The sequence below is a fragment of the Pseudorca crassidens genome, chromosome 15 (genome assembly GCF_039906515.1).
Source record: "Pseudorca crassidens isolate mPseCra1 chromosome 15, mPseCra1.hap1, whole genome shotgun sequence".
NCBI classification, from domain to species: domain Eukaryota; kingdom Metazoa; phylum Chordata; class Mammalia; order Artiodactyla; family Delphinidae; genus Pseudorca; species Pseudorca crassidens.
In genome coordinates, this window is record NC_090310.1 from 20,939,947 (window position 1) to 20,950,360 (window position 10,414).

The window sequence follows — 10,414 nt, forward strand, 5'->3', positions numbered from 1 at the left end:
CGTGCTCTGCTGTTAGATGTGTTTGCCTCTCTCACCCCACGGTCTGGCTCAGACGCTGTCCTCAAATACTTCGTACACCCAGATGGGATGCCTGGGGGTGGGTCACAGCTTGGAAAGCACCAGACCTGCCATTCTGTGCCACCCTCCCTATTCCATAGAGCCAGCATAAAGGTGCTGGGGCCACCCCCAGACCAGCTGTGCCCTTGCTGCACTCCACTGGAGATGGACTGTGTGTCTGCTTCCTGAGGAAGGGGCATGTCCCACCCCTGGTCCCATAAGCCATGACCACTGCAGGCCAGGGCTCCCTGGCAAAGGGGATACGTTGGCCCTGTTGCCCCGATTCTTACAAATCCAGGGTCCTTATTATGAGCCCAGTGGGGTCCTCCTTCTAATGAAGTTGTCCTTTATCCAATATGCTTATGACTTTCTACTCCCTAGAGGGTTTACTTTAATAAAATTTTTAAAGAATAGCCTCAGCTACTGTGTCAGCTACCATGTTACCCCTCCCCAGTTCCATTACTAGGCAGACATTTCTAGCAAGTCTTCAAGGGGTCAGGCAAATGGTGAGAAATTTGTGACCCAGGTTTTATGGGGACCACATACATTACACCACCCCCAGGGATGCCCTGCTCAGCCCACACATGGGCCAGTCCTACACTTCAGCACCATATAGGGCTTGGGAGGGAAATGGGCATTGAACAGTGGAGGCAACTACCTTCCAGAAGTTTCAGGCTATTCCCAGACACCACCAGCTTGGGTGACTGTCATCCCTGGCAGTGCAGTGGGAGTCTGCCTATGACTGGTTGCCCCTATGACCCTAGCCAGCCTTCATCTGAGGCGCCTACAAGTATTCCAAATTCCACACCCTGGCTGCTGGTTTAGAAGCGTCGCCCAGTGCGAAGTGTCTCTTTGACACTTTTAGAGCGCTTAGAAAGGCCTTGAGAGGCACACAGGGCAGGGACTTTTCCTGATCCTTGTGATGGACCAGAAAATCAAGGCTCAGTGAATTTTAGGAATTTGCTCAAGCTAAGTGCAGAGCCAAGACTCACATCCAGGGTCCTTTCCACTATTCAAAAACACTAATTCAGGGTCAGAGTGACTGGGAGTCTCAGGCCAGATACAGCAGCAAATACCTGGAGCTCAGACTGAGACTCCGGAAGGGACCTTTGTCATGCCCACACCTCAGGGGATGCCCTGTCCTTCGGCCTGAACTCCGGGGACCTCGCCCAAGCGCAGAGCCCTGCCGCGAGGGGGCCCTCTTCGGACTTTCCCTTCTCTGGGTCCGTCAAATGCCAGGAAAGATCTGGCGAGACTCAGGACAAGGCTGTGTTCAGGCAGCACCTGTCCCGGCTGACCCTTCCCTGGGCACTCGGCTTTACCCCAGACGCTGGACACGGAGCCAGCCCTCCAACTCGCCCCGAGGTCAGGCCAGAGATCTCCCTTCCCTTCCGGCGATTCCAGAGCCAACTGTCCTTCGCCGTTCAAGAAACCGGGGCCCGTCTGCACAATCACTGGGAAGTTCTGGATAAATCCTTCTGCTAGAGTTCCCCCACCCCCTCACGTGTCAGCCGGAGCCCACTCAGCCAGCCGGGTTAAGGGGAAGCGAAAGCGCAGGAGATGGCTCAGAGGACGGAGCCGATTGGAGCCGGGGCGCGCTGAGTGGGGCTCCCCTCCTTACCTGTACCAGTCCAGCCCGCGGCCGTAGTTCCTGTCGAAGAAGTGGGGCTCGGTGCCCAAGGCCCGCACATCCGGGTGCACGCGGATAAACTCCAGCACGGCGCGGGTGCCCCCCTTCTTCACGCCCACAATGAGGGCTTGGGGCAGCCGCTTGGTACCCAGCTTTGGCGAGCCGGAGTGGTTGGAACCGGAGAGGCGAAGGGCAGGCGCGGCAGCGGCGGGCGCGCTGGGAGCGCTGGGCTCGCTGGGCGTCGGGCCCGGCAGATCGCAGGGCCGGGACTTCTGGAGAAGTTTCTGGCCGCCCGCGCTGGGGCCGCGGAGGCAGCGAGGCGCGCCGAGGAGGCGGCTCTGGCCGAGGTCGTCGCAGCAGCACAGGAGGCTGTAACACAGGTAAGTGCAGGAGAGCGAGAGCGTGAAGGCGAAGAGCAGCCTGCGCGCCCTCCGCGGCTGAGGTGGCCCCGCACGGCCCAGGACCCTATAGGCCATGGCTCCATGGGCCCGCTCCGGGGGTCATGGTTTCCGAGGGGGCGCCGGCGGCGGAGCGGCTGGGGCCCTGCGGCCGCCTAGAGGGCTCGAGCCGCGCGGCCCGGGCCACGGGGGTCGGGCATAGGGGGCGCCGTCTTCTCTGGGAGCTGCCGGCCCGGGCGCGCACCATGCCCGGGGATCCCGGAGGCGGCGTCTCCTCGGGGAACGGGCGGCGGCGCCTCCGACATCCCCGCGTCCTGGGCTCTGGGGCTCCGGGCAGCGGGGCGGCGCCCGGCGCTCCTCGGCTCTCACGTGCGCCGGGTTAGAAGCGCGCCCAGCGCCCGAAGCCCCATCCCGGATCCTCGCGCCGCGGCGCCCCGAACGCTCGGCGGCGGCGCGGCGGTGCGGGCGGGCGGGCCGGACGGTGGCGCTGGCCGCCGGCCGCGTTCCGGCTCCTCGAGAAATGCGGGGCCGAGCGCGCTGCCGGCTCTATTTAAGGAGTCGCCTGACGTCAGCCGCGCGGGTCCCCTGAGCCCGCGCCCCGCCCGGGGACCCGGCCAGCCCCTTGGCCCCCCCTCTCTATCCCTCCCAGGGACACACCACCCCGGGCCCTCCCCACGTAGGCAGCTCCCTAAGGAGCCCGGGCCAGCTTGGGGTGGTGAGGGGAAGGTGTCGAGGCATTTGCTCCTCCGGGAGGCTGGATACCCCGGCCACCAGGGCCTCCCGACACCCAGGGGTTCGAGATTGCGCCAACATCCAGACCCAGACAGAGACCCGGGCACCGACGCAAGCACCCTGCACTGATAACAGGTCCCACCACACTGACACACGCACGCACGGACAAACACAGGTACACGCGTACCTGAGCGGGATACACCCCCAGACCCCACACGGGGAGGGGAGAGAGAAATCTAACCTGGGCGCAGAAACACCCACAGGGACACTCCCTCTTCCGCCCACCCCCGTTTCACCCAAAGGACACCCAGAGCCCGGAATCGGACATCGTGCGGTGTGCGCACGCAGGCGCAGGACCGGGACACACGCTCTAGACGGGATGGGCGGAGGAGCCGAGCGTGAGTGAGATTCCGTGACTATCCGTGGAGCTCCTTGGACCCCCGCGCGCTGACTCACACCCAGGCGGCTCGCTCTCACACCCATGAAGCGTGCATCTCCACCCACTGTCACCCCACCTCTCCTTGGGCCTGGCGGAAGAGCGAGCCCCAAAGGAGCGGGCTCCCCGAGGGCGGGTCCCTCTCAGCCACCGCCCTCTAGCGGTGGGCTGCTCCCCGGGGAGCTGACCAGGGTCCCACAGCGTCCGTAAGGTCCAGGACTTCTGCACGCAGTGGCACTGGGAGGAGGAAACAGAGGGCGCGGAGGACTTATCCAGGAGCAGTTCCTCCTCGAATGGCTCCTAAGAGACTGCCCACAGGACAATTATCAGTGACCGTGCCCAGAACAGGCTTGAGTGACCAACCCCAGTACTGCCCTGCGTGACTACACTAGCGGATCAGAACTGTTCAACAGTGCCTAAGTGACCATGGCCAAGAATGCAGCTGGGCTGTCACTCCACAGTGCCATGTCATCCTGTCCAGGTGTTCACCAAGTGAGTACCCCCATGAAATGTCTGAGTGACCACCACCCTCACTGCACCCCTCTCTCTCCCCAAACTGAACATCCTTTTTCAGGGTCCTTCTTCCGGGAATAATCTGGTCAGGTTCTGTGGACTTTAGCCCAAGCTAAGGGAATATTCTGTCCCCAAACCAGACCCATCCCTAGAAACCTTAGGCCAATCCCTCTCCTACAGATGATAACAACTAGGAAGTTTGTTTCAAGCACGGGGCATGTGTTAGCTCATTTAATATTCACCACAACCTATGGGATTGTTACCATTATCCTCACATCACGTTGCTTCCTTAATCCTAACACTTATTGAGTGCTTGTTTTGTGCCAGTAACATGCAGATCACTTGGCATTCACTACCTCATTTATCTTCAGCGACAGGTACTATTATAATTCCTAATTTACAGACAATGAGATTAAGGCTTAATGAACACATTCTCAGTACTTGGATGAGCTGGGATGAAACCCAGGCAGTCGGACTCCAAGATTCAAGCTCTTAGAGTGCTTTGCAGTTTCCTAAGTTCCTTTGACCATTCCTCACATAATTCCATCCTAGATCTGAACTAATTTGTCTATGTCACTTCTGAAGTCTGACACCTGGGACTGAATGAGGAATTCCCCACTGTAGACTGAAAAGCTCAACAGACTGAAAATTTCAACAGGACTCTCCCCTCCCTTCCGTAAACTCTGTTTCTAGTAATGCCTCCCATGACTCCATCATCTTTTTCTTGTAGCTACATCACACTGCTGACAGCTCAAGCTTCAGCCAAGTAATGTCTCTAAGTGTTTCTTACAAGTGCTGCTGATTAAGGCACATCTACCCCATACTGTGCTTGTACAGTGGGCTTTTTTGGACCCAACATGTAGGTCCTTACACATTTGACCTGATGAAATTGTATCTTATCTCATCATCTCACTCCATTAAAAAAAAAATGTCTACTTGAATCTTGAATCATGACATAGCTTTCATTTATTCAAAAAGGAAAAGTAGAAAGAAGGAATGCCAACAGCTTTACCCTAGATTCCAGGTATACCTTGGGCAATGGATTGACAGCTCTGAGCCTCAGTTTTCTCATCTGTACAATGGGGAGTTATGACAAACTTAAACCTCTTGGGGTTCTGACATTGCATAATTCTGATTCCATTATTCAAGGAATGAACCGTTCTGTTGGCATCATCCCATCTCTGTGTTTGATTACAATTTAATTCCTCACTCAAATTCTTAATAAAAATGTCAAAACAAATTTATTGAAAGAAGTTCTAATATGTATTCTCAACAGTTTTCCACATTGTGAGCCTGCTATTTCTACATTTCACTGTTAAAGTTACAAGGTTAAATGTGGATTAATCCACTCTGACAAGTGCTTTTTTCTTTAGGGAAAATAAAACATGGATATGGTTATTTCTCATAATTCTGTGCTTGGCTCAACTTTAAAATTAGTTTTGTCTTTGAATTCATAAGCTCTGAAATTTCTGGATATTCAGATACATCAGAGCCAGGCAGATTTACCTCTTCAAATTTCCAAGCAGAGTAATGACCGTGACTGAGACAAAATTTTTCAGGGAGTGAGACAGTGGAAATGCCTGCACATCATCCCTGCCCCTATTTTTTCCAGGAATGCCAGGATTTTCCTTTGGGGGGTTCTGGTAGGATTACGTTGGGTTGTGTGGTTTGTCAAATAACACTCAGTTAAACAAGACATATGTTTACTTTTCTAGTTAAACAAGACATATGTTTACTTTTCTATCACATAAAAGAAGATAAAGATGACTCAGTGCTGATGTGGCTCCACAGTGTTAAGGACCCAGGCTCTACCATGTGTTTCCTCCATCCCCAAATCACCATGTAAGTCCAAGATGACTTATTCAGCTCCAGCCATCCTGTCCACATTCTGGACACAGGTAAGGAAGAAAGGACAGAAAATCATGACATATTCCTTTGAGGATGTTTCCAGGAAGTGACCTGCATCACTTCCACTTGTATTCAGTTGGTCTGAACATTGTCACCTGGCTTTCTAGCTTCAAGAGCTCCTTTGAAATGTAGTCTTGATTCTGGGTGGCTATATTCCTGGCTAATATGTGGGTGTTCTGTTACCCAGAAAGAATCTGACAAAAACTTATGGAGGGCAATTCATAATCTCTACCGTTCTTAGAGCATTTCCCCTCATTCTTTTCCTATGTGGTGTGTGTTCACCTAGTTCAAGGGCAGGCATATGACCAAGCCCAGTCAATCACAATTGTCCAATCACGTTTCAGTGACTGAAAGCTACTCAGCACTTTCCAGTGAGCAGCAACCACAGAACTTTTGTTGAAACTACTGGAAAGAGAAACTTTTTCTTCTGAGATGATAAACTAGTACAAAATAAGCCTGAAGTTTCCAATGGCCATCTCCGCCATCAAGAGGGGAAACCCTGGAGAATGAAACAGACACAAAGGAGATCGGACTGAACGATGGAGAATCAGATTCCTGATGGTATGTGAATCTAGCCGTGCCAGAAGCATGGTCCCTGGACTTTTTGCTCCAACCGATTAGTTACCTTTCTGTTACTTGCAGTAGAAAGAGTCTTGATTAATACAAAAAACAGATGCCACCTCAATTACAGGGAACAGGGACCATTTTAATTTTAAAAAATGGTGAAGGTGGGGTGGGGGCTTATTTTTAAGGAAATACACAGACTACGACTGGAATCCTTCAAAATCTGGGCAGTCATAGGATCCAACTACTGTCTCCATCTTCTCTAGTCCTCTTTGTGTCCTGTTTTCTTCTGACTGTTAATTGCCTTTTTTTTTAACATCTTTATTGGAATATAATTGCTTTACAATGGTGTGTTCGTTTCTGCTTTATAACAAAGTGAATCAGCTATACATATACATATATCCCCATATCTCCTCCTTCTTGCATCTCCCTCCCACCCTCCCTATCCCACCCCGCTATGTGGTCACAAAGCACCGAGCAGATCTCCCTGTGCTATGCGGCTGCTTCGCTAGCTACCTATTTTACATTTGGTAGTGTATATAAGACCATGCCCCTCTCTCACTTCGTCCCAGCTTACCCTTCCCCCTCGCTGTGTCCTCAAGTCCATTCTCTACGTCTGCATCTTTATTCTTGTTCTGCCCCTAGGTTCCATTGGTAGCTTGATAGGGATTGCATTGAATCTGTAGATTGCTTTGGGTCGTAGAGTCATTTTCACAATGTTGATTCTTCCAATCCAAGAACATGGTATATCTCTCCATCTGTTTGTATCATCTTTAATTTCTTTCATCAGTGTCTTATAGTTTTCTGCATATAGGTCTTTTGTCTCCTTAGGTAGGTTTATTCCTAGATATTTTATTCTTTTTGTTGCAATGGTAAATGGGAGTGTTTTCTTAATTTCACTTTCAGATTTTTCATCATTAGTGTATAGGAATGCAAGAGATTTCTGTGCATTAATTTTGTATCCTGCTACTTTACCAAATTCATTGATTAGCTCTAGTAGTTTTCTGGTAGCATCTTTAGGATTCTCTATGTATAGTATCAAACAGTGACAGCTTTACTTCTTCTTTTCCGATTTGGATTCCTTCTATTTCTTTTTATTGACTGATGGCTGTAGCTAAAATTTCCAAAATTATGTTGAATAATAGTGGTGAGAGTGGACAACCTTGTCTTGTTCCTGATCTTAGATGAAATGGTTTCAATTTTTCACCATTGAGAACAATGTTGGCTGTGGGTTTGTCATATATGGCCTTTATTATGTTGAGGTAAGTTCCCTCTATGCCTACTTTCTGGAGGGTTTTTATCATAAATGGGTGTTGAATTTTGTCAAAGGCTTTTTCTGCATCTATTGAGATGATCATATGGTTTTTCTCCTTCAATTTGTTATTTTGCTGTATCACATTGATTGATTTGCGTATATTGAAGAATCCTCGCATTCCTGGGATAAACTGCACTTGATCATGGTGTATGATCCTTTTAATGTGCTGCTGGATTCTGTTTGCTAGTATTTTGTTGAGGATTTTTGCATCTGTGTTCATCAGTGATATTGGTCTGTAGTTTTCTTTTTTGGTGACATCTTTGTCTGGTTTTGGTATCAAGGTGATGGTGGCCTTGTAGAATGAGTTTGGGAGTGTTCCTCCCTCTGCTATATTTTGGAAGAGTTTGAGAAGGATAGGTGTTAGCTCTTCTCTAAATGATAGAATTCACCTGTGAAGCCATCTAGTCCTGGGCTTTTGTTTGTTGTAAGATTTTTAATCACAGTCTCAGTTTCAGTGCTTGTGATTGGTCTGTTTATATTTTCTATTTCTTCCTGGTTCAGTCTTGGAAGGTTGTGCTTTTCTAAGAATTTGTCCATTTCTTCCAAATTGTCCATTTTATTGGCATATAGTTGCTTGTAGTAATCTCTCATGATCCTTTGTATTTCTGCAGTGTCAGTTGTTACTCCTCCTTTTTCATTTCTAATTCTATTGATTTGAGTCTTCTCTCTTTTTTCTTGATGACTCTGGCTAATGGTTTATCAATTTTGTTTATCTTCTCAAAAGACAAGCTTTTAGTTTTATTAATCTTTGCTATTGTTTCCTTCATTTTTTTTTCATTTATTTCTGATCTGATCTTTATGATTTCTTTCCTTCTGCTAACTTGGAGTTTTTTTGTTCTTCTTTCTCTAATTTCTTTAAGTGTAAAGTTAGGTTGTTTATTTGAGATGTTTCTTGTTTCTTGAGGTACGATTGTATTGCTATAAACTTCCCTCTTAGAACTGCTTCTGCTGCATCCCATAGGTTTTGGGTCATCGTGTTTTTATTGTCATTTGTTTCTAGGTATTTTTTGATTTCCTCTTTGATTCCTTCAGTGATCTCTTGGTTATTAAGTAGTGTATTGTTTAGCCTCCATGTGTTTTTATTTTTCACAGATTTTTTTCCTGTAATTGATATCTAGTCTCATAGCGTTGTGGTCGGAAAAGATACTTGATATGATTTCAATTTTCTTAAATTTACCAAGGCTTGATTTGTGACCCAAGATATGATCTATCCTGGAGAATGTTCCATGAGCACTTAAGAAGAAACTGTTTTGTGTTGTTTTTGGATGGAATGTCCTATAAATATCAATTAAGTCCATTTTGTTTAATGTATCATTTAGAGCTTGTGTTTCCTTATTTATTTTCATTTTGGATGATCTGTCCATTGGTAAAGTGGGGTGTTAAAGTCCCCTACTATGATTGTGTTACTGTCGGTTTCCCCATTTATGGCTCTTAGCATTTGCCTATGTATTGAGGTGCTCCTATGTTGGGTACATAAATATTTACAATTGTTATATCTTCTTCTTGGATTGATCCCTTGATCATTATGTAGTGTCCTTCTTTGTCTCTTGTAATAGTCTTTGTTTTAAAGTCTATTTTGTCTGATATGAGAATTGGCTACTCCAGCTTTCTTTTGATTTCCATTTGCATGGAATATCTTTTTCCATCCCCTTACTTTCAGTCTGTTGTGTCTCTAGGTCTTAAGTGGGTCTCTTGTAGACAGCATATATATGGGTCTTGTTTTTGTATCCATTCAGCCAGTCTATGTCTTTTGTTTGGAGCATTTAATCCATTTACATTTAAGGTAGTCATTGATATGTATGTTCCTATTACCATTTTCTTAACTGATTTGGGTTTGTTATTGTAGGTCTTTTCCCTCTCTTGTGTTTCCTGAGTAGAGAATTTCCTTTAGCATTTGTTGTAAGCTGGTTTGGTGGTGCTGAATTCTCTTAGCTTTTGCTTGTCTGTAAAGATTCAATTTCTCCGTCAAATCTGAATGAGATCCTTGCTGGGTAGAGTAATCTTGTTTGTAGGTTTTTCTCCTTCATCACTTTAAATATGTCCTGCCACTCCCTCCTGGCTTGCAGAGTTTCTGCTGAAAGATCAGCTGTTAACCTTATGGGGATTCCCTTGTATGTTATTTGTTGTTTTTCCCTTGCTGCTTTTGATATTGTTTCCTTGTATTTAATTTTTGATAGTTTGATTAATATGTGTCTTGGCGTGTTTCTCCTTGGATTTATCCTGTATGGGACTCTGTGCGCTTCCTGGACTTGATTGACTATTTCCTTTCCCATATTAGGGAAGTTTTCAACTACAATCTCTTCAAATATTTTCTAAGTCCCTTTTTTTTTTTTTTCTCTTCTTCTTCTGGGACCCCTATAATTTGAATGTTGGTGCATTTAATGTTGTCCCAGAGGTCTCTGAGACTGTCCTCTATTCTTTTCATTCTTTTTCCTTTATTCTTGTCTGCGGTAGTTATTTCCACTATTTTATCTTCCAGGTCACTTATCTGTTCTTCTGCCTCAGTTATTCTGCTATTGATTCCTTCTAGAGAATTTTTAATTTCACTTATTGTGTTGTTCATCACTGTTTCTTTGCTCTTTAGTTCCTCTAAGTCCTTGTTAAACATTTCTTGCATTTTGTCCATTCTGTTTCCAAGATTTTGGATCATCTTTACTATCATTACTCTGTATTCTTTTTCAGGTAGACTGCCTGTTTCCTCTTCGTTTGTTTGGTCTGGTGGGTTTTTACCTTGCTCCTTTATCTGCTGCGTATTTCTGTGTCTTCTCATTTTGCTTATCTTACTGTGTTTGGGGTCTCCTTTTCGCAGGCTGCAGGTTCGTAGTTCCCCTTGTTTTTGGTGTCTGCCCCCAGTGGCTAAG

At 47.2% G+C, this 10,414-nt stretch overlaps 1 protein-coding gene across 1 annotated transcript in view; it reads right to left on the reverse strand.

The window, feature by feature from the left end:
- The window catches only part of HS3ST2 (heparan sulfate-glucosamine 3-sulfotransferase 2), a 92,680-nt gene extending 90,092 nt beyond the window's left edge, over positions 1–2,588 (reverse strand). The window contains exon 1 of the mRNA XM_067706414.1: positions 1,679–2,588. Coding sequence (XP_067562515.1) covers positions 1,679–2,163 — 485 coding nt within the window. The 5' untranslated portion in view covers positions 2,164–2,588. The remainder of the gene's footprint in view (positions 1–1,678) is intronic.
- Positions 2,589–10,414: the final 7,826 nt, after the last annotated feature.